This window comes from Ailuropoda melanoleuca, chromosome 7 (genome assembly GCF_002007445.2).
Source record: "Ailuropoda melanoleuca isolate Jingjing chromosome 7, ASM200744v2, whole genome shotgun sequence".
NCBI classification, from domain to species: Eukaryota; Metazoa; Chordata; class Mammalia; order Carnivora; family Ursidae; genus Ailuropoda; species Ailuropoda melanoleuca.
In genome coordinates this window covers 40,127,168-40,151,438 of record NC_048224.1, presented here as the reverse complement: position 1 = coordinate 40,151,438, position 24,271 = coordinate 40,127,168, and the positions used below count along the sequence as shown (strand labels likewise).

The window sequence follows — 24,271 nt, the reverse complement described above, 5'->3', positions numbered from 1 at the left end:
GTAACAGGGGTTACTGACCACAGAACAGGTGACACACATCAATACACGGTTACCTTTCAATGTAAATATGCAGATCCGTTGCACTGGACTTAGGCATCAGGCAAACCCACCGTGAGGGTCTTGGTGTTCTGAGATGTGGCACAGCCATTTCTTGAACAGATTATTGCACAGTAGCAAAAATTTCTACATGTTTTGTGTTTTCTTATGTATAATTATGTGAACTATAAAAAACAAGAACAAAAACATATCCCTGGGATTTGTGGATGTGTGTGGGCGCCCAACTCCAGATGGTTGTTGAATCTCGAAAGCCAGCCCAGTCTATGAAGGAAGATTGGCCCTTCCCTCATCCCAGCCGAAGTGCATTCCTATCGTCGCAGGCCGGGCCGGGCTGGTGACTTTTCTCTGAACAGTAGGGGCCTTGAGAAAAGAGCCACTCGCGGCGCTGGGGACCCAGCTGGTGTCGGCCCCGCCTCTGCCCAACGCAGCCAGCGGCCAAGCGTCTCCGCGCCCCTCCTGGGCCCCGCCCCACTCGGGCCCCGCCCCCAACAGCGCGGCCTGCATCTCCCATGAGCCTCTTCGGCTGCCACTCTTCGGAAAGGAAGTGACCTTCTGCACCCGGGCAGCAGTTAAAACACGGATCGCTGCGGGCAGCCACTGCCGGACGCAGGCGGGAGGCGGGACTTCCGTTCCCTCGGGTGTACGTCAGGCAGGAGGCGGAAGCGCCGCGGGGGCGGGAAGGTTGTAGAGCCGCTAGTTGGGCTCTGTTTGCAGGTCCCTAAGTGGTCGCGCCCCCTTTGAGAGAGCGATCGGACGGCGAGGAGGGTCCTGGGCGCTCTCGTGGCCCCGGTAAGTACGACCGCCTGACGGCCACGGGGGAGGAAAGTGTGTGGCCCCGGCGCTGATCGGCTGCTGCTGTCTTTGTTGCCCTAGGGTAGCGTGGCACCCACCTTCCTCACTTCCCTTTCTCTGGATGTTGCCGGTCGCAGCCCCGCCCGGCCTGCGCTCCATGCCCTCCTGCAAGGACCCTTTGAGACGCAGGTGCCGCCCTGTCACATCCCTCCCTGCTTTACGTTTCCCTTCACTAGGTGGCCCTCTTTCCTCTCGTTCCATCCGGCTTGGCTCGTCCTGTGCTTCTGCCGCAGGAGCACCTAAGGATATTTTGTTCAAAACCGAAATCTATTTGCCAGCCCTTGTACTTTTCCCTGGTTCCCCTAAAGGCATCCCTCATCACGCCAGTAGAATCAGTTCCTCTCTGCTTCCGGAGCACTGTCGGCGCCTTTTAAAGAGCGCGTTTGTTCAACTTTTTAGTATGGTTGTTTGAATGAGAGTGTATTTTCCCGCTGGAACTGTGTGTTCCTTGAAGACAGGAGTCGGGTCTTGCTCATTTGCGATCTCCCCAAGACCTAATACAAAACCCACTAAGTTGGGAAACTAACAGCCTTCTTACTAGCTTTGCGGCCTTGTGTACTGATCTCCCCATCTATAAAATGGTGATAAGTAAAAGAATTTCAAACATCTTACACAGTGTATGGTGCAGAGTGTGTACTTGATAAATTTTAGGCATGTTTTCCTTTTTAGCTTTCAGTATACACAGTAGTTGCTGGATATATTTTTTAAGTGAATCAAGAAGCACAATAGAGGAGTGATTTTTTTTTTTCTGCCTAGCACTGATCGTATTGCTGCTATCAGTTGGTTGATACATTTGGTAGTGTTTGGTAAATACAACGTAATGGTGAATATTAAAGACAGCAATGCTAAATGTTGGCATCAACATCTACAAGAGTAAACATTTAACCTTACTGTTTTAATTAAATACTTGAGCGGCTTGCAGAATTTAAATTTATGATTTAAGTCTGTGCGCTTTTCAGATGTGTATTTCTGAAAAGATGATAAAACTGAAAACGTTTCATTGTAGCGTGGCTAGCTGTTCCTGACACCGTTTAGTTTGTTGCTGAGTATGTTGCATTTTATGTACGTGTACACATATTTTTTTGCAGGTGACTATAAAGTGCTGACCAGTTGCCACTGAGCATAGCTGAAACAAAATAGGAAGATATGGCAGCAAACCCTTCAGGACAAGGTAATGCATGCTGGAACTTTTTATTACTAGGAACGTTTGCCCCCATTTAATAAATGTGTTTTAATAGAAAAGTTAGGATAGAGCAGTTACTGTAGTCAGAATAAAAAATGAATAGCAAAGTAAAAACCCTGTTTTTGAAATAAGTCCAATATTGTTTCAGATATATAACATTTTTAATAGCTATTAATCCTATTTTTTAACCTGTGTTAAGATTATTCACATCGAAGGTGCCTGGGTGGCTCAGATGGTTAAGCGTCTGTCTCTGGCTCAGGTCATGATCTGAGGGATCCTAGGATTGAGCACCGCATCAGGCTCCCTGCTCAGTGGGAAGTCTGCTTCTCCCTCCTCTTCTGCCCCTCCCCCTGCTCCTGTGTGCTGCGCTGTCTCAATCTGCTCTCGCTCAAATAAATATATAACATTCTAAAAAAAAAAAAGATTAGGACCCCGGTTGGCTCAGTTGGTTAAGCATCTGCCTTTGGCTCAGGTCATGATCCCAGAGTCCTGGGATTGAGTCCCACATCGGTCTCTTTGCTCAGCTCGGAGCCTGCTTCTCCCTCTGCTCCTCACCCCACTCATGTGCGTGTGTGTGCTCTCTCTCTCTCTCGCTCCCTCTCTGACAAATAAATAAATAAAATCTTAAAAAAAATAAGATAAAAAGATTATTCACATCGCAAACCTTAGGTCCTCTTCTGACATCTGTGTTGTCTACTTGAAATCAGAACCACTTTTAAAGAAGTTATATTGTCACCAGGCAATATCCATGCCTTTATCTTCATTTGCTCTAGAAACATTCATACACATCACCTCTGTTTAGAAGCTCTCTGAAACAGATTAGGTCAGACACATCCTAGAGACGTTTTTATTTAAAAATAAGTTTTAAAAAATAAAATTTAATCTCGAGAAAGTATTAAATCCCACTTTGTAAGTTATGTCGTTTCAAGATTTGAAGCAAACCTCTATTTCCTTTCCTTATCAACTCTGAACTCTTGTTTGACCCATATTTTTTTATTACTTATCTCTGTTCTGATTTTTTTACCTTAGTTTTGTCTTAGTTCGTCTTCATATAAATGTAATCATAAAGTGTGTAATTGTTTGTGTCCAGCTTCTTTCACTCACTAAACTGAGTCTCATCCATGTTGTGCCACGTATCAATAGTTCATTGTGTTTCTTATGGAGTAGTTCTACTGTATATATTTACCAGCATTTTAAAAAAAACTCATTCTCCTGTTCAGGGGCTTTGGGGTTGTCTCAGTTCTGGCTATTGTGAATACAGCTGCTTTGAATATTCGTTTATAAGTCTTTTTGTGAATATTTGGATTAATAGCTGAGTATATTGTTAACATTTTGAAAAACTGCCAAGCCTTGTCCCAAACTGGCTGTACCAAATTACATTCCCTCCGGCAACGTGTGAAAATTCTGGGTACTCTATATATAGTGCTATAGGTCATCTTATTTTTAGCCATTTTAGTGGTAAAGTGACATCTTGTTGTATTAACTTGCATTTCCCTGATGACAAATGTCGAGCTCTTTTTTGTACCTACCTGGTCCTGGTAAATCTTTTTTTCTTTTTTTTTTAACTTAAGTCTTTTGCTCATTTTTTAAAAACTGGTTTGTTATTAAGTTTTCTTTTTTTTTTAGAGTCTAGATACAGGTTGTCACTGCTGATTGCATCATCTGGATCATCTTGGAGTTGGTTTCTGTTTTCCCCTTTTTTTTTTTTTTTTTTTTTGAGTGTGGGTCACCTTTTTCTTGCTATACTCAGTGATTTGTTATTGGGTACTGGATATTATGACTAGTATTATAGAGACTCTGGATTCTTTTGTATTCCTCTGAAACGTGATTTTTGTTCTAGCAAATGCAAGCCTTCAACACAACTCAGACTCTTGTCTCCCTTGTGTTGGGCAGTAGCTGAAATCTCTGCTCAGTCTTTTCAGCTTCCAGGTGCTGCTTTATTGCTCGATCCCCCTGGGACTGCCGTGCGTAGTCATAGCAAGAAGCAAAAACGTTGGATGGACTGTATAGGCATGTTTTGGGCTTTACTCCTCCTGCCTTTCCCTCTTGGGTCTCTCCCCTCATTTTCTCGCTACTCTGCCAGCCCTGAACTGTCCTCTGATAACTCAAAGCTAGTAAGGTGAGGCTATCCAAACTGTTTGTGGACTGAACAAAAGGTCACAAATTCCCAAATCTCACTAGTTGCAGTTTCTGTCTGATATTGGTCAGTCTCTGGTGCCTTCAAATAATGAATTTTTAATCTTTTGTCCAGAATTTATAATGATACTCTGGCAGGGTTAGTGTAACCGAACCACTCTGCAACTACTGGAAGTCTGCTGTTTTGTTACATGTACGCCTGTTTTAGTATATTAGCTGCATTTAGGGCACACTGAAGGTTCCATGAGTTTTACTGAAGTGTAGTATTGTAAAAACCTAGCTACGGTGACATTTGTAGCTAGCTAATACCTTTCTGTTCTCTCAAGTAACCATGTGTGATTTGTGTGCTCTATGGATTCATCACAGGTCAACATTTCCTTCTGATCTTTGATCTCTGCTTTTCATCAGATTATCAGATAAAGAATAATTTAATTTGAACCAAAATGAAAACAAAGAGACATCTATTTTGGAAGGAAAATATGCTGCTAAAAATCACACAGTGCAGTCCAGATGAAAATAAATTTTAAATTACTTATCTGTTCTAATAGCACAATAATTGAGATTTACAGTTTGCTGGTTATTTTTTTTAGCATTTGCAATAAAACACAATCATTTTTAGGGTGGCCTTTGATTGATCCATAATTATATCTGCTGTGAAACATCCTCTAATCTAAATAGAAGTGAATTTAGATTAGGCTTTGGCTGCCGGTCTTTTGTCAGTGATTTTGGTGGTGTCCTGAGCTGCTGTTAGGCACCAGCAGAGGGAGTCCCTGTCATGCTCTATAGACTCCCAGTGACGATTTTAAAATTCTCATCTGTTTGGATCTATTGCATTTTACTTTCTATATTAAATTATTTCTGCACTCTTTATATGTATAGGAACTACTTAATACAGAGTTTGAATGCCAAGTGCCGTAATTATCTTACAATGATAGCTGAAAGAACCATGACTTAAAAAAAAAATCCTGATCTGTACATTGCAATTTGTTAGTGTCTCTGGTGTAGGAGACAGAATCCCATTGTGTTCACTGAGCCCTCTAGCAGATCTAGCAGTCTGTCGTACTGTGGTAAGCAATCAGGAGTGCCAAATTTCCTAAGCTCTTGGCACACAGTCACTGAAGTCTCCTCACCATCCATCGTAGTATGGAACATTTGGTTGGTTCTTAATAACCACTTGATTGATAAGTAACATTTTGAGAATTTTAATATGTAGAGGCAAATTCTCAAATTGGAATTTTGCCTACGTACTATGTAAAGAATCTTTCATTATTGGTAAATATCAAGGTCCTATGATCTTGTGGTGGTACCTGATTTCAGACACACAGAAACCCAGTGAAATACTTTGATTCTTTTATTTTCTAGTTATCTTAAAATGTTTATAGTAATAACTATAAGCCCTGAAGATCAGGTGGTGGGAACTTTTGACTTGGCGCCATTCTGGGTGCTCTTAGCCGTGATTTCAGGGTGCTGTGTAGGAGTGGGGTGGCATAGCTCTTGGGAGGTGTCTTGTTTGGCCTCAGGCCCAAATACAAGTCTTACCCCAAACCATCTATGGTCCAGAAGAAAAGCAAGGTATGCTACCTCTCAATTAAGATGTAAATTAAATGTAAATTAAAATTTACGCTGATGTAAAAATAATTTAAAATTCTTGTATTTGTACTTTTTAAAAGGGGAGTGTAGATGCAAAGATGCAATTTGCAGTAGGTTTTTTAAGCTAGATTTTTTTTTTAAAGATTTTATTTATTTATTCGACAGAGATAGAGACAGCCAGTGAGAGAGGGAACACAAGCAGGGGGAGTGGGAGAGGAAGAAGCAGGCTCATAGCAGAAGAGCCTGATGTGGGGCTCGATCCCACAACGCCGGGATCACGCCCTGAGCCGAAGGCAGACGCTTAACCGCTGTGCCACCCAGGCGCCCCAAAGCTAGATTTCTTTTGTCTCATTTTTAGCTGCGAAGGCAAAGCACAGTATTTTTCTGATGTGCTAGGAATGGTCTGTAGGCCCCAGGTTGAAATAGGAATGAAACTGAGTTGGGGTGGAATATGTTGTAAAGGAGCTTCAGATCTGTGTATAGTTAGGAGAGAGCTTGAGATCCCCAGGCCCATTCAGACTGGCCTGGAAGGCCTGTCATGTGAGTGTAACCTAGGAAGCGGCTGCTGATCAGTTGTGTTCTTTGTAATGAAAAACTATTCCTTGAAAGTGAATTGGCAGAATGGGGCTGAGAAGAATCTAGTGATGTTAACTAACTTTACAGAATGCAAGATGATAGTAATAGCTAGTATTTATTAAGCAATTACCACGTGGCATGCTGTATGCCAGGTATTTTACTTCTATTTTCTGTACCTCATATAACCACCCTTCGAAGTTGTTACTGTTGTCTCCATTGGTCCTGTCTAGTGAGATAATTTCTCAATATGAAATAGTAACTGGTAGTACTGATAAGTCACGTTGATTCTCTGCCCCAGTACCCTGTTCATTGTTTTTCCATACTGTACTTTAGCTGAGGGATTAGAACATTCTAATTGTAGCATCTAAGAAAAAAAATTGGGAGCTCTAGGATAGGGGCAAAAGACTTCTTAATCTTTGTATCTCTTCTGCATCTGTTATTAAGCAGAAAATTCTTGCAATGAAACGGGCCTGGGAGTTTGAAAGAGGAAAAGAAAAATGAGTGATGAGGAAAGGTCGGTTCAAGCAGAAGATAACTCATCATCTTATTTAGCCAGTCCTGAAGAAGGGAAACCCTTTGACGGTAGAGAAAGTGTCAGTAGCTTACAAGGAGTAAGTCCTTGAGGATTGAGAGAGAACTTGAAAACAGAGAGGTCACTAGGGTTCATTCCTTTCCTTTGATAGCTATTTTTTGGACTTTACTGAAAATACCTAAGAGTTGAATATTTTTTTTAAGATTTTATTTATTTTTTTGAGAGCGAACATGAACAGAGGGGCAGAGGGAGAGGGACAAGCAGACTCCCTGCTGAGCAGGGAGCCCGACGTGGGGCTCGATCCCAGGACCCTGAAATCATGACCTGAGCCGAAGGCAGATGTTTAACAACTGAGCCACCCAGGTGTCCCGAGTTGAATAATTTTTCAGTCTCTCCAGATACAAGAAGTGTTTGCCATTAACTAGATACCAAAAAGACCAATTATTGGTATAATCAACTCATGTTAATTAAATAATGTTATATGCTTTTATTCTGTTAAGACTTAAGACATCAAGCTGTCTCCCCTGGATGAGGTTTGAGCTTTAACCACTGAATACATTGCATATATTACTGGGGAATGTGGTAGGCAAAATGATCCCTTCCCCACACCAAAGATGCACGCCTCATAAGCCCCAGACCTGTGACTATGTTACCTTCTCTGGCAAAAAGAACTTTGCACATGTGATTAAGGTTAAGGGCCTTGAGATGGGAAGATTATCCTGGATTATGCAGGTGGGCCCATCTTAATCACATGAGTCCTAAAAAGCAGTAAATTTTTTCCCTAGCTGTGGTCAGAGAGAGAAATGATGATAGAAGGGTCAGAGAGATACAGTGTTGCTGGTTTTGAAGGCAGAGAAAGGGTACCAAGATCCAAGGAACTCAGGCAGCTTCTAGAAACTGGAAAAGGCAAGGAAACAGATTCTTCACCGGAGGCTCCAGAAAGAAATGTAGCCCTTGATTTTATCCCTGTAAGACCACAGAACTACAGAACTGTAAGATAATAGATTTGTGTTGTTTTAAGAGACTAAGTTTCTAGTAATTTGTCACAGTAGCCATAGAAAAATAGAAATAATTCACCATTTAACTAAATGAGCCAAAAATCTAGGAGCCATCCATGACACCTTCTTCGTCATTCCTTACTTCATATTCTTTCAGTGTCCTGTTGATTTAACTTCCTAAATAGCTCTTGGATCTGTTCCTAACTTTCCATTTCCCTGGCTGGTAACAACTTTTGTCATCTCTAGCTCGTTCTGCTGTCATAGTCTCCTGTTTCCTCTTGTCTAGCCTATTCTCAACACTGCAGCTGCAATGCTCTTGTTATAGGGGAAAGTGTTATTTTTCCCCCACCCCTAATGAACTGATTTATTTGTCCTTAAGATTTCAGTTCAGGCATTACTTTTCTCTGGAAGCCTTCACTGCTCCCCCTACTCCCAGTCCAGGTCAAGTTTATTCAGCATTGATTCCCAAAGTAATGGATTGTTATAAATGCTTATAGAATTTTCTTTCTTTATTTCAGACTACTCATCTTAGATTCTAAGTATACATTCATTGCTGTAATTATTTGATCATCTCTATCCTCACTGGACTGTTTGAGAACCATGAGAGCTAGAATCATGTCCAGCTTTGGCTCATCATTGTATCCTTAGAACCTACCTAGTGCCTGTATATGATGAATACACAATAAATATATGTTGATTCACTAAATAACTTAAAACACGTTAAACTAATTGTGCCACAGTGACTTTCCTTTAATACTAAACAGGTCTCTTAAGTATGATACGTTGATTTAATGTATAGTTGTGAAGAATATATAGCCTGTAGGATAACCACTTGAGTGGATTTGAATAATATTTTAGAATAATTTTCATTCTTTAGCTTTAGATTTTTTTCCAATAAAAAGAATTCCAGTTAGTGCTTATTTAAGTGTGATAGAGCTGTTCATATAAAGTGATTAGTTAGGTTTTAAATGCAATTTAAATTCCTCAGGAATGTTTTTAGTAAAAAAAAATGTGTGGGAGTTACATGTTTCTATGAATGGATGTAGAAATGAAAATATATATGATTGTGAATGGAGATAGGGTTCTAGTTCTAAAAATAGAAGTATTTTTTTAGAGTGTGCTGCTTTATTCTAAGAGAATTTTATTAGGAAAAAGGTTAACTATAAAGGAATATTAAGTAGTGTACATGAGTTATATCATTAACACTCTCATGCTTCTGAGAATGTAAAAGTTACATGTAACTACAATATGTTTAAAAGAATGTAAAAATCAAATGTTAAATTATGGCAAGAGATAGGTGAGTGTTTAAAAAAAAAAAACTCGTGTAGTGAGTGTAATAAAACAGTTAGTTAAATGTTATGTATTGATGTCCTAGTTAGAGTTCGTTTGTATAAACCCTAAAGGTGGGAGAACCTTAGAACATTATACTTCGTGTACCACATAGATTGCCTCGCTTGTGCCTTAAGTTTCAAATTTGAAATATGCTATTATTATTTCCTAAGTGCTATCTGTTGACTTTTATATACTTTTATAATGCAAATTTTTTGTGCAAAACAGACATGTAAAATAATACTGTATTTTTTAAAAATCAAGAAAAAAGCATAGATCAGAAAATAAAAGCCTAAAAGATCTGACCATACCCTTTCTCTGTAAAGTAGCCTTTGTGGCTCTCACCTGCCTGTTGATACCTATTAAGGTCTAGAATATTGTGCAAAAGATAATTTTGCTTGGTTAGACTGTGGAAAAGGAGTTGAGAAGGGAGGTTATTTAGAGACATGCAGGACATAAAATTCATTGGACTTGGTGATTGGTTAGATGTGGGTAGTAAGGGGTGGGTTATAAGGATAAAACTTGGGCTTCTGGGTGGGAATATGGGGCACTAAATGAGATACAGAGATAGGCATTATCCCATCTTTACCAGGGAGGGAAGGCTATGGGCTAGCCCACTCCGGTGACCCCTTGTTTAAATACTTCAATGAGTTCTTTAAAGTCCACGGGGATTGTGTGCATAGAGAAAACTACTCATCACTGCTTATGATTTAATTAATGGTGTATTAAACCTATACTTATCTAATAAAGTAACTTCTAAACTAAAAATTTTTAAAAATTTAGAATTGATTATAAGCTTATTTGTTAAATTCTCTATAATAGTTTAAGTTAGAATTATAATTAATGACTATGTAATACTTCACTTTGTAATCATTGCCAAACTTAGTACACTTAAATCTATTTTAAAATATTAATTTAATTAATTAATTGATTCTTTTTGTACTTGTTTTTTTAATATCTTTCTGGGGTTATAATAATCTTCCCAGATTCTTATTTCTGCACTTTCTCAGGGTTATAGTAATCTTTCTATACCTTCCTAGGGTTACAGTAATCTTACCACTACCAAAACAAAACAAAATTTCAGGTAAGTCAAGATTTAGTGTTTTTTGATAAGTTTGATTCTCAGCCAAAACGCAAGATTTGGTTATGCGTTTAAAGATGATTTAAAAGCTGTGTTGGTGTGCACTGGGTCCCTTCTATCATTAAACTTTACCTGCTGAGTTCATAATAGGATTTTTTTTTTAAGATTTTATTTCTTTATTTGAGAGAGAGAGAGAGAAAGCAAGAGACAGAGCATGAACGGAGGGGGAGGGGCAGGAGAAGAGGGAGAAGCAGGCTCCTCGATGAGCAGGGAGCCCGATGCGGGACTCGATCTCAGGACCCTGGGGTCATGACCTGAGCAAAAGGCAGACGCTGAACCGACTGAGCCACTCAGGTGCCCCTATAATGGGATTTTTTTAAGCTCATGCCTGTCTCATAGATTTTTAGTTTCTTGCAACGTGGAGTTAGTCCTTAAATGAAACACTTCTGTGTTCTGTTTTCATTATGAATTGCCCTTTTCTGGTAGCTTTACTGCCAGGATTTAATGCATTTCATCTCCCAACAGGTCAGGGATCATTAGGTCTTACACTTAACTCTCTTTAAGAATTTCACCAGCTCATCCAGTTAGAACTCACAGTTTTTGGGGCGCCTGAGTGGCGCAGTCGTTAAGTGTCTGCCTTCGGCTCAGGGCGTGATCCCACCGTTCTGGGATCGAGCCCCACATCAGGTTCCTCTGCTATGAGCCTGCTTCTTCCTCTCCCCCTCCCCCTGCTTGCGTTCCCTCTCTCTCGCTGGCTGTCTCTATCTCGAATAAATAAATAAAATCTTAAAAAAAAAAAAAGAAATAAAAAAAGAGCTCACAGTTTCTGCTTGGTCCTTGTGTGACATGGGTGCTCATCACCACTGGGGCTCCTTTTAAATGGTGCGTGTGTGTGTGTGAATGAACCTGTGCAGAGTCTGCCTCTCTTGTTCTTGGTCCATAACCTGCTTTTTCCAGAACTATTTGGCTTAGCCCCAGTTCCCTGTATCTACCCCTTCCTCGGTGTACCTAAACAAAAAAGTATACAGCTATGCTTTATAAACAGACATATACTTAATAGGAGAAACAAATCCCTAAATGTTAACACTAACCTAATTATTAACTATAATTATTACAACTGACCTAATTATTAATTATAATAATTATTATTTTCACCCTTCTTTACAACTATATTTTTATGTGTTTTAAGTTTCCCTTTTGTATCTTATTTTGGAGTCATGGCTTACCCTAGATTCAATTTGTTCCATTTAGCTATAATTATTTTTCTCTTTAATGTTCCAATTGTGACAGCCTGGCTAACCTCAAATTTGCTTCTTTTTTTTGGGGGGGGGGTAAGTATTTGTTTATTTGATAGAGAATGAGTTGTGGGCAGAGGGAGAGGGAGAAGCAGACTCCCTGCTAAGCAGGGAGCCCAACATGCAGCCCGATCCCAGGACCCCGAGACCATGATCTGAGCCAAAGGCAGACGCTTAACCGACTGAGCCACCCAGGCGCCCATCTTCTTTGTTCTTTCAGCACTACCCTGGATGTTTAAAAAAAAACAAAAACAAAAAAAACCTTTTTGCTTTCTGACAACAAGACGTTCCAGGCACATCTTGATTTTTTTTTTTCCTTGCACTAAGACATGGAACTAGTACTCTCCCTAGAACTCTGGTTCCTCTTCACAGAGGTCATTTAAAAATAATATAGGTAAACTTAAACACATTGAAGAGCATTGAAAAGCTCAGTTGTGCTTGTATTTATCGGAACATTATTGATCAAATTATCTTCATGTAGTGTTTTTAATGCTTTATACATACAATTTCTATGTATATACAATTCCTTTACTGATAGTGACCCTAAAATATTATTTTTCAAATATTATTTGTGAACAAATTAATCTTGAGAGAAATGGATATTTCTGCAAACAGCACATCAGTACTTCTCAGTGCGGTTATTTATTTTGCTCATCATATAATTTAGACACTATCAGATTTTATATTTACAGTATCTCTAAATTCCTACAAAGATGGGAACTACATAATATCTTCTAAGAACTCATTAGCCTCTTCTGAGAAGTGGAAAAACGTGTCATCCTCTAGCTAGAAATACACCCAGTGGTGTAACTTGCTTTATATCTATATATGCATCTTCACATATACAAATGAGAGAGTGCTACTTTCCCTTGGAAAGCATTCTCCACTTTACAGAGAACTCACTTTGGACTTGGTTTTCCAGCCTTTTATCTTTCCACTTCTTTTGTTCTAAATCAGGGATCAAACTCAAATGCCCACAGGCATATAAACAAGTTGATAAGGACTGTAATAAGCTAGAGAGGACCCGGTATCTTTTTAATGTGATAAAATAGTGATGATTATTTCTTCGTTCTAGTTAATTTTTACCAAGGGGGTATCCAGATCCCTTGTTGCTAGTGTTTGAGATGTTTCAAGAGAAGCAAGAAATCTGAGGATTTTGTTTACACTCTCTCAATGTTTACATGTAATTCAGATTTTAACTAATTAGTTAATTTATTTTAGAGAGACCACACGGGGGGGGGGGGCGCAGAGGGAAAGGGAGAGAATCTCAAGCAGACTCCCCATGAGCACAATGCTGAACATGTGGGGCTCAGTCTCATGACCCGAGCCGAAATTAGGAGGGTGCTTCACCAGCTGGGCCACCCAGGTGCCCCTAATTCAGATTTTAAAACCTAGTTGGATGCTGCTCCTGGGCCAGGACTTTGCACCCTCTGCTCTAGATCTTATGTAATTTGAGGATCAAAATCAAGCCCAGGATTAAGCAGTTGATAAAGGACACACCTTTTTGTGCCCCATCGTTACGCCCCATTTCTTTCTCAGAATTGCTATGTAGTTGGTTGCAGTTCTTTGACTTGTTCCTTGAAAGACTGTGTGCCATTTCTGAATGAAAGCAGTTGAGAAAAAGAAATTTTGTTTGGCTCTGAGCATGACTGTTGATGTTTTCCTCCTGAAAACCTCAGTGATTACAGTTCTTTAAAACTAAGTCTTCAAAGTCCTCAGTCAGCATTCTACTTTGCATCCAGCCATGGGCTCTGCTGGTAAAGTCGCTGGGAAGCAGGAGGAACGTGGTGTAACCATCTAGGGGAACTACTCACGAGTGGGTTTGTTATCTTGTTAGAGAACAGAATTTGCTTGCTGGGTTTTTAGATGGCCTGGGTGTATAAAAATAGCTCTAAAATGTTTTTTATCTCTCTCTCTTGCTGTCTTTCCTCCCAACCCCCTTTTTCTAGGTTTTCAAAATAAAAACAGAGTTGCAATCTTGGCAGAACTGGACAAAGAGAAAAGAAAATTACTAATGCAGAACCAATCTTCAACTAATCATCCTGGAGCGAGGTATTGAAGAATAATGTGGTTTTTATATTCAGTGATATAAAAAAGATCCTGGACAAAATACCTCAAGTTGGTTGGCAGGCGTTTGTCTTTGTAACGTTATAATTTACATGTAATGTTTTGTTTCTTAGTTAGATTTGAAAAAATTAGATGAATTGATTAGATCTTAAATATTTCAGTTCTAACTAGAATATTTAATGGTCCCCACAGCCTACTTTTAAAAAAAGAAAAGGGTTTTGTGTGGTTTTGGTTTGTTGCTGAAATTATTGTCAGCGTCCCACTTTTTAAGCATTCTGCAAAGCAGGTAAAATGTAGGGGCTCAATCTTTATCGTGTTCAGTTTCTGCCTCCTTCCATCGCATTAAGCCACCACCCTGGCCTTCCCCCTCTTTTTCAGCCGGACCTCCTGAAAGTGCTGTCTATCCTCATCTTTACTGTCTCACTTACCGACTCCTCAGCACACTCCAGTCTGACTCGAGAGCCCCTCTCCCCCTTCCTAAGAATAGGTGCATCCCTCGGTCACTTGCAAGCTCGTGGTAGCTAAATCTGGTAGACCGTGGACCTTCTCTTATTAGACATCTTGGCATTGTTGGACGCCACTGATCTCTCCCTCCTTCTTAAAATACTCTCTTTCCTCAACTTCACTGGCTCAGTGACACACAGTCTTGGTTTCTTTTGCAGACATGTCTCCGCTGCCTGTCTCGTGAATGTCCGTGCTCTTCAGAGCTCAGTCCTACAGCCAGTTTCCTGTCTTCACACAGCTTTTCACTGGCCAGTTGCCTCCACTTCTGTAACCTGTTATTTATGTGCCGATAACTTTTCTCCCAAGTCCCAGATTGCCTCTTGGGTAGCTCCACCCCGATATCCTTTAGGCATTTTAGACTTCGTGTGTCCCAGGCTGAACTCCTCTTCCCTTCCCGAGCTCTCACTAACCACTTACTAGTCTTGGGTTTCTCGTCTCAGTGAATGGCACAGATCTACTAGTCTTCAAAGTCAGAAGTGTGGACTTCGTTTATTACCCCTTTCATTTCCACCTCTAAGCCACTGCCGTTCTCTTATGTGTATACTTTGAAACATTCTCAGATCGGCCTATTTTTCTTCATGGCTACGGATGCCACCCTCGTCCTGGCCACTCCCATTTCTTACCTCCATTACAATAGCTGCTTCCTCACTGAATTTCCTTAGTCTTCAGTCCCCCTGAATATATTTATCATTTGTGTCAGTTAGGATAGTTTACTCTGGAAGTAACAGAAAACCAAGAAAATTGGCATACACATTACGGTGCATGTTTCCCAGGAGCGTGAAGAGCTAGTGGTTCCAGAGTGGCTTCATGCAGTGGCCAACAGTGTGAGCCATGCTCCAGCCTCCCTCCAGCCTTCCTTTCCACCTTTCTCTGTGGGTCAGCAGCTCCCTAATTGTCCAAATATGACTGCCGTAGTCTCAGCCTCACCCTACACTAGATAGACTATACACTATAGAGGCCAAAACCAGAAAGGTGCCTGTCCTGCGTTCCTTTTGTAAGAGTGCAGAGAATGTTCTCAGAAGCCTTCCAGCAGACTGTCCGTCAAGCCTAGTTGCCCAGAACCGTGTATCTTTCTCTTGTCTAAACCAGAAACCAGCAAGGGGAATGGCATTGCCTTACACCGATCAGATTGCCTCCCCTGAGGGAGGAGCCTGGCCAGTCCTGAAGCATGGGACCACCAATGATTGAACGAAGTTTGGATTCCATTAGCAAGGAAATGGGGAGATAAACAGTTGTTGAGGAGGAGACCGGCACAGTCTGCCTTGCGGGGGTCTTTCTGAGCCATCATGTGGTACTTGTGATCTTGTCACTCCTCTGCTTTATTAAACTCTCTGGGAGTCTCTCTTTACTCTGAAGATAAGATCTACATTTCTTAATTTATTTCACAAGGCTCTTCATACCCTGGCACCTGCCTTTCTCTCCCCAGTATCATTTTCTGCCAACCCATTTCACCCCTTTTCAACCCTGACCTCCAGTCCTATCAAGTTCTTAATTTCTTCAAACACGCCAAGGTCTTTAGCCCAGGGCTTTTCGCATGCTGTACCTTGAAACATTCAGTGCTCTGTTTTCATCATAAATATAACCTTATGATAGACTGGAGTACCTCAACCCAGTTGGAAAGTAGGGGACCATAGATCATCCAAAAAAATAATCAAAAATAGAGGTAATTTTGAAGCCCCAGTAAAATAACATGGGCTTTCTTCATATATATTAATGTAAACATCAGGAGAAGGAAAAAAAGACTTATTCTGGAAGGCCCTTTTTTTTTTTAATCCCTATTAAGAATATATAATGAAAAATGTGATTCAGAAGTCAGGAAGTTTTGGGGCGCCTGGGTGGCTCTGTTGTTAAGTANAAAAAATAATCAAAAATAGAGGTAATTTGAAGCCCCAGTAAAATAACATGGGCTTTCTTCATATATATTAATGTAAACATCAGGAGAAGGAAAAAAAGACTTATTCTGGAAGGCCCTTTTTTTTTTTAATCCCTATTAAGAATATATAATGAAAAATGTGATTCAGAAGTCAGGAAGTTTCGGGGCGCCTGGGTGGCTCAGTTGTTAAGTATCTGCCTTCGGCTCAGGGCGTGATCCCGGCGTTATGGGATCGAGCCCCACATCAGGCTCCTCCGCTGGGAGCCTGCTTCTTCCTCTGCCACTCCCCCTGCTTGTGTTCCCTCTCTCGCTGGCTGTCTCTCTCTCTGTCAAATAAATAGATAAAATCTTAAAAAAAAAAAAAAAAAAGAAGTCAGGAAATTTCTACTACCTTAACCAGCCAAATAACCGAGATTCCCATTGTAGCATCGCGCTCTCGAGACCCTCTCTTAATAAGGACTTCCGGGATCATGCCGAGCAGCAGCACATCGCAGCCCAACAAAAGGCGGCTTTGCAGGTGAGCCAAGTGGGACCGACATTCCCGTCTCACTGGAGAATCCCTGGGTCTTGGAAGCCAGCACAATTCCTGTTTCATATTTCAGTGGGGCAATATCAATAAAAACGTTCCACACGTAATTGCAGTGGTTTTCCGACATTCAGTCAGGCCCAAAGGATTTGAAGGGCCAACACAGCAGTCATGAAATTATCTTGTATGACTCTGACACGGTCATGTGTTGCACCTGGCAAGGGATCGCTTGCGTATGAGAGTTCAGGATATTTGGGTGCACAGAATGATCTTAAAAGCTGAACTGGCTAGTTTAATAGTACATACATTTTCTTTTTTTTTTCAAATTTGTCATGCTCTTCCACCCCTTGATAATCTTACTGATTTATTGTTGTTTGGATTCTCTTTTTAATGGTCAGCATACCTGTTGCGCAGGAAATGCTTAAAGACTAACTCACCATGGGAATATGATAATCCAAAGATTTAAAAACACACCGTTCTTCATAGTAGTAAACAGTTTTAGTATTACAGTGATCTTGGGTAGTTTAACTAACATTCCCACAGACCTTGAAGAAGCCATCATTACCTATGCTTTTAAACCTTAGAATCTCGGAAGAGATATGAAAGATCATCCCACTTAAGGCAACCTGAAAACAGCCCTTCTCTAGTGACAGAGGGGGGTCACTGGTGATTTCCTGTTACTTACATTTCAACGTTCTTCACAAAATGTTAGGATCTTAATCACCAGTAATCAGCTCCCTTGCCCACCCCACCCCACTCCCTTCCCAACTACTGCCCTCCTTTCTCAAGCTCCTGCTTTGTTGATCAAAGGCCGATTTTTGGGATCTTTGTTGCAAGTTGTCCCCACTCCAAGGAACAAAGTAATTCATGTCTTTGACTCATTATTGACTTTAGAGAATCCCAGAGGACAGAGTGGGTCTGATAAATGAGTGCCTGGTGCAGCTTGTTAATATAAATTATTACTGTCCATCTCCCGTGTATTTAAACAAAATTAGCAGCATCGGAACTGGTTTTTAAAATAAATTTGGTCTTAAGCACTCAGAAAGGATAAGTAATTTTAACGCCTTGGTTGAAAAATTGTGATTTCTAATAGCTTAATTGCCTTTGTTTTTTTAACCCTTCCCTAGCACGCACATGCACACTCATCTGGATACTTCATAACTCAAGACTCTGCCTTTGGGAATCTTATTCTTCCCGTCTTACCTCGCCTTGACCCAGAATGAAGAAAAGATCTGTAGCAAAAGTGACTGTGATATCAGATGCCAAAGCTGCTATCATTTAGTGCTGTACAGACTGACTTTCAGAACTTTGGTGAACTTTTATACTTTTTTGCTTCTTTAAAGAAAGGCACGTGTACGTCAGAGCAGAAAAAGAGGGTCACCAGGAGGATGAGAGTTCTGGAAACTGTATTATCTGAGGAACTGATGATGGTACTGTGACTATTTTGGAACACAGTTTGATTTTCGAACCTAAATCAGACTCTGAATTGGATGGTCACATAAATTCGCCCCCCACCCCTCTCCTAGGTGGACTGAATATATCATTGTCCACAGTAGACGTTCAAGAACCATTTATAGTACTTCAAAGAAATGAGGGTGCTTTTAAAAATGTGAACCAACAGGCTTAAGTAAGTTACATTCATAGTTGCTGTTTGTAGACTGCTATCAGTGTACCTTTTGTGTTTATAGTCAGCAGGTCATCCTGAAATATTCTTTAACTCATAATGAACTCCCTTATTGTCCATTTTCAAAGAAAATCTAAGATAAGACTAAGTTACCAACCAGGCTTAAACATCTTTTACAAACCTGTGCTCCTATAAATTATGTGACTAACTGCGATTAAAAACAATGATAAGAGATGTGATTTAAAAACTTGTACGTGCTCTTATTACGTAGTGTTATGACACAGATGGTGTGCCCACGTTTTATTGTCCATTTTTGTTCTAATTAAAAACAGATGCAAGTCGAGCCCCTTTTTTAATTACTCACAGGAGTTAGGTTAAGCAAGTTTCTCAATTTGACACATCTTGAACGGGATCTGGGGTGTTTATTTAAGTATGCAGTCCCTCCTACCTTACCCCAGTCCTAGGGAATTAGAATCTCTAATTCAAAACAAAGTCTGAAAAACCTGGGTAAGGAATTCGATTTTCCTTATATCTATCTTAAACTCATAGATTTCTGTGTCCCTGAACCTTGGCTAAAATTAGCTAAAATCTACATGGGTTTTTTTTTTTTAACCTTTAATAGGATTGAAATTATATTTTATACTATATCACAGATATAGTACTTTATATAACTACTTATAATTGACCTCATATTAGCCTTAAGTCCCCATCATCTCTGGTGGTAGGATGAAGTTTAAACTTAAAATTCCAGTTTGGGTCAATATTTAATTGGAGTTCATCTCCCTTTTCGAAGAGTTTCTTCCTTCCTTTCCTAGATATTTGCACCAACCGCACAGCCCTAGGTTAACCCAAACTAATTAAAGTGGAAGTAGAGAATTCTAGACTTGGCAGTGCCATTAAGATTCTTTCTCTTGAGAATTTGAACTAATTTTCTGCACTTGGGTGAGGTGACAGCCATTCCCATTGTAACGGTCATTATTATAGCAAAGGTGCCCTTACTCCCTGCGGCTGAGGAGTTCCCCGGCCCCTGTCCTGCCGCTGGGCCATCTAGCGCTTCCTTGGGCCTTCTACAGTGGCCCTCATTTTCTTGAATTATTTTGAGAGTGTATGTTCTGTGCAACACATGACCGACTGGCATGGTTCTATGTCTACTGATGGTAAGGAGATAAACAATTTGGATTGTGTACTTTTTATGCTGTTGAAGTCTCTACCTAACGTGTGACTTCTATAACGTAGGGAAAGAGATCTTTTTTCAGTGGTATGTTTTCTAAGCTCTTAGCCTTTTAAATAGATGTTGTTAAATCCTGCGTTCCTGCCTGGGAGCACTTCCTCCCACCCCTCTCCTGTGAGCCCCTGACAGATTCAGGTCAGGTCCACACGTGTTCGTGGGTACGCACTCTGTTAGGCACCGGAGTACGGAGGGGGGTGGGGGAGGGTGAGAAGATGAGACCTGCTCTGAAGGAGGTCACAGGGAGAGGAGCCTGCTGTGGGACAGCAGAAATGACAGAGGAAGGCGGAGGGTAGCATGCCACAGAAGAGGCCCCCAGAGCACACAACAGTCTAGATAGGCCTGGAAGGATTGGTAGGTTGCTGCTTCAGGCAAAGGTCAGGGTCTCACAGTCAAAGAGAAGGAGGGACTAAGACCGTTGGGGGAACTGCAGAGCACAGCGGGAAGAGCAGCGCACTAGTCAGAAGCCCTGAGGTGAAGCTTCCCTGTTGCTTCCCCCTGACTGGGGGGGAATGGGGGTCACTCATTTCACCTCTCTTGGCATGTCACTCTTGTCTCGCTTGTGAAGTAGGAACAGCACACACTCCCCTACTTTATAAATTGTCTAGACCAGTATTTCTCAAAGCGCAGGCCTCAGCCTGTTACTGAAATGAGAAGCCAACTTAATGGTTTAATGGAGCGTGACCAGCATTTTTTTTTTTTTTTTTGAAAATAGGAAGCATGAGAGTGCATGGCATGCTGCACTAGGTTTTGTTTCATGAATCTTCTGTTTCTGTGTGTTTTACTTATTTTGTTTGTTGCATGTTGTACCAGTATGTAAGGTCTTTGAGGCAACGATTTGTGTTTCTTCCCGCCATTCCTTTTTGTTCACGACTGTATTCTGCTTAGACGAGTATTTGGCATATAGAGGGTGACCAGTACCTGCTTATTGAAGGAATGAATGAATGAATATATATGACCTTGGTCGTGATGGAAAGGGTTTTTTGTTGTTGTTTTTTACTATGAGTCATGGCAAAAAAAAGTTGTGAAAGTCACTGCTCAATCATACAGATGATAGGGGCACCTGGGTGGCTCAGTCAGGTAATCATCTGACTCTTGGTTTTGGCTCAGGTCACGCTCTCAGGGTTGGGAGATCAAGCCCTGCATCAGGCTCTGCACTCAGGGTGGAATCCACTTGAGATTCTCTCTCCTCCTATCCCCCTCCCTCTCTCCCTCTCTAAAAAATAAATAAATAAATAAATAAATCATACAGATTACCGTGCTTTGTATGATTCTGGAATTAAAACTGAAATGAGTCAGTAATTTCAAAGAGAGATTTTGTTTCCCCTGAGCAATCTATAAAATGTCTCATTAAGTTGTCTCAGTTCTTTCCTTCACTTTAGCGTAGAAACTCAGCCTTTCTACGAGTTTAAGGCCCACTGAGGCAAGGGTTTTGGCAAATATGGTAACATCGAGAACAGAAGATCAGCCTAGAGAACGTCAAGTCATTGGTGCAGCTCTGCGCCACGACCAGCATCCCGCCGGCCGGCACGAGTCCTGTTTGACCACCAGCTCTGCCAGCACTTACTGAATGCTGTTCTTGTTCACCTCTATGCACAGTGGACACAGTTTTTTTTAAATGAGCAAATACAGGATGAGGAGGAGACAACTTCATTGTCCTCAACCTGAGAATCTAGAGTTGGTGAGACAAGCCCACTAGCAGATAACAGTGGTTGCCCCTTAGTGAGAGGATGAGCCTGAATAGACCAGGGAAGCCTACAACCGAATAAGCATTTGAGGGGCGCCTGGCTGGCTCAGTTGGTGGAACATAGGACTCTTGATCACGGGGTCATGAGTTCGAGCCCTACTTTGGGTGTAGAGATTACTTAAATAAATAGATATTTATTTAAAAAAAGCAGCAGCAGCAGCATGTGAACTTGGCTTGAAATCCTCCTTGAAGAGGATTTCAGCCAGGCAAGCTAAGAGAGCAACAGTGAAAGCAAAGGAAAGCAAAGGAAAAGCCTGCACAAAGGCCGAGCAGACGTGGGCCATCGTGAAGCACCAGAAGTCCAACGTGGCTGGACTTGTGTGGATAGGTTGGGATATATTTGTATACTGTGATAATTAGAAGTGAGGCCAAAGGCGCTGAGACGCTCACCTTTCCGAAGAAGCTAAGGCTGCTTCATCCAGCGACTAGCACAGGGCCCGGGCCTGGCAGTACTTGTCCGCACCACAGCCTCCGCCTCGGAGCTCGCCTGCATCTGCTGGGCCCTCATCCTGCGCGATGAGCGGACAGTCAATGAGGATAAGATCAAGGCCCTCATTAAAGCAGCGGGGGTCAGTGTTGAACCTTTCTGGCCAGGCTTGCTTGCAAAGGTCCTGGCCAATGTCTACATTGGGAGCCTCAACTGCAGGGCCGGAGCTGATGGACCCTTCTCCCTCCACCCCTGCTGCCCAGCTGAGATGAAAGTGGAAGCAAGAATCCGAGGAGTCTGCTGATGGCATGGACTTTGGTCTTTTTGACTAAACCTCTTCTGTAACCTATTCAATAAAAAGCTGAACCCCCCCCCCCGTTTTTTGGATATATTTTAAAGTTCATTCATTCATTCAAGTAATCACTGCACCCAACGTGGGACTCATTTTGTTTTGGTTTGGTTTTACGGGGAGATGGGAAGTGCCGATCCAGGAATTTTTGGCCCAGCCAGGTGCAGCATGTGCTATTTGAGAGACCACAGGAATGGGTTCAGGACCGGACATGTTAACCAAATTCAACCCAAATGAGACTCCGGGGGAGATTTGCTGGGCTTATGGAAAAGACATGTTCTTAATTTTGAGAATGCTAACAAACGGGAGTCTTTCTAGATGTGTAAAAGGAAATACCAATGTTTATATATAATTTATATTTATCTAGTGACCGTGAGATGAAACCAGTCTTAAAATGAAGCCACTGCCATGAAAGGGGCAGCAGAGAAATACAAAGAGACTGGGTCCTTGATGACATCATTGGGTTGCTGAGTCAAACAGTCACTAAAATATGCTACCTTCCTCCAGAATTTCCAGGTATGGGAGGTAATCCTTATTTTTGTTTAAGGCAATTTAAAGTCGGTTTTCTGCCATTTCCCACCTGAGTACCCTAATACGAGGGGCACTGACTTGGTGACTCACGTGTTAACCACACACCACGCAGCTAGGCAGTGGGAAGCAGAACTCCAACCCGCATCTCTGCTCACATCCACACAGCGCTGCCTCTGCTACCCGCCTCTGCCCGCCTCCATCATCACCGAGCGCTCCCTCCCTCGAAGTTGGGTCTCCTGCCCTGCACCTGCTGACCTTAACCCTTCTGTGCCATGCCCCTTCCCAAGTACCCTCCCGTGATCTCTGGAATTTGTTTCAACCACCAAAATATACCTACGCTTTCCATCCGTTTCTCAGTCCCTCTTTTGTCTCCCCTCCCACCTCACTGATACCTGGCTTTCTCTTGAGGTCCGCAGGTGTCTTTGTGCCTCGGGAGGAAGCAGCTCGGGTTCACATCTAGGTCCAGCTAGTTTCTGGCTCACTCGTTGCTAGAACTCCAGAATGCTGCTTTAACGTCATTTTAAAATTCACTTCTTAAAACCAACAAACAGACTGTTAACTATGGAGAACAAACAGGGTTACCAGAAGGGAGGAGGGGGGATGGGATAAAGAGCTGATGGGGATTAAGGAGGGCCCTTGTGATGAGCACGGGGTGACATATGGAAGTGCTGAATCGCTACATTGTACGCCTGAAACTAGCACTACACTCTGGGGTAACTGGATTTTAAGTAAAAACTTAAATTCACTTCTTTACAATGCATGTCCCCTCCCCCCCTTAAAAAAGTCGTGCCATGCCAGTGTCCTTGACAGCATGTCTGGGCACTCCCTTAGGGGCCAAGTCCTTAAGGACCTGTACTCCTACTTCAGTCTTCATCTCCTCAGCCTTTCTCGACTCTTGTCCTGAGAACATCGACAGCCTCCTCAGGGTGAACTAACACCCTACACCACTGGGCAAATCCAGTTGTCAGCCTTCATCCCTAGTCTTCCGTGAACTCTCAGCAGCATTTTCCACACTGACACACCCTCATTCTTAAAATGCTGTCTGCATCGGTCTTCAGCCGCACCTCACTGTCCTGGGTTTTCCTCCTACTTATTAGTTATTTATGCTCAGTCTCATTTCCTAGCTTCTCCTTCCAAATGCAAAATGTTGGAATACCCTTGATCTCCAAACTCCCATATCCATTGTCAACATGACATCTCCACTTGGAAGTCCAATAGGCATCCAAATGTAACACATCCAAAATCGGTCTCTTGACATCTTACCTGCCCAACATACTCTTCCCCTAGTGTTCCCCATCTCAGTAAATGGCCATTTGCACAGCTACAAACAGGAGTCATTCTAGACTCCTTTTTCACACTCCTCTTGCAGTCTTATCAGCTCTAGCCTCAGAATCTATCCAGAATCCCATGAATTCTTACCAGTTCCACTGCTATCAAGTCATTGGTGCAGCTCTGTGCCACGACCAGCATCCCGCCGGCCGGCACGAGTCCTGTTTGACCACCAGCTCTGCCTTTTCCATCTCTTTTCTACCTTGAGTCATTCCCTGGGTAATCTTATCCAGTACCATGGCTTTAATAGTGATGATCTTCCGATTACTTTCAAACTTCTTTTTTCTTTCAATCTTATTAATTTTATTGACATTACTTTATGGCCCAACATATAGCCCATCTTGGAGTATGTTCAATGTGAACTTGAAAATAATGTGTATTATTCAAACATTGGATATAGTGTTTTATAAATGTCAATTACGTTAAGTTAATTGATA

The 24,271-nt window shown here is 41.7% G+C and overlaps 1 protein-coding gene across 4 annotated transcripts; it reads left to right on the top strand.

Moving 5' to 3' along the window:
- Positions 1-688: 688 nt before the first annotated feature.
- INIP (INTS3 and NABP interacting protein) lies at positions 689-18,470 on the top strand. 4 transcript variants are annotated; one of them, XM_034664301.1, is made up of 7 exons: positions 689-846; positions 1,998-2,080; positions 8,443-8,463; positions 10,294-10,337; positions 13,579-13,681; positions 16,500-16,590; positions 17,727-18,470. In XM_034664301.1, exons 5-7 carry the CDS (start codon positions 13,644-13,646, stop codon positions 17,820-17,822), a joined length of 225 nt encoding a protein of 74 aa, XP_034520192.1. In that variant the 5' UTR covers positions 689-846; positions 1,998-2,080; positions 8,443-8,463; positions 10,294-10,337; positions 13,579-13,643; the 3' UTR covers positions 17,823-18,470. The 4 variants fall into 4 exon arrangements, with proteins under 4 accessions (XP_034520192.1, XP_034520191.1, XP_034520190.1 ...); XM_034664300.1 differs by having other exon boundaries at positions 8,443-8,479; XM_034664299.1 differs by lacking the exon at positions 8,443-8,463.
- The last annotated feature ends 5,801 nt before the right edge of the window (positions 18,471-24,271 follow it).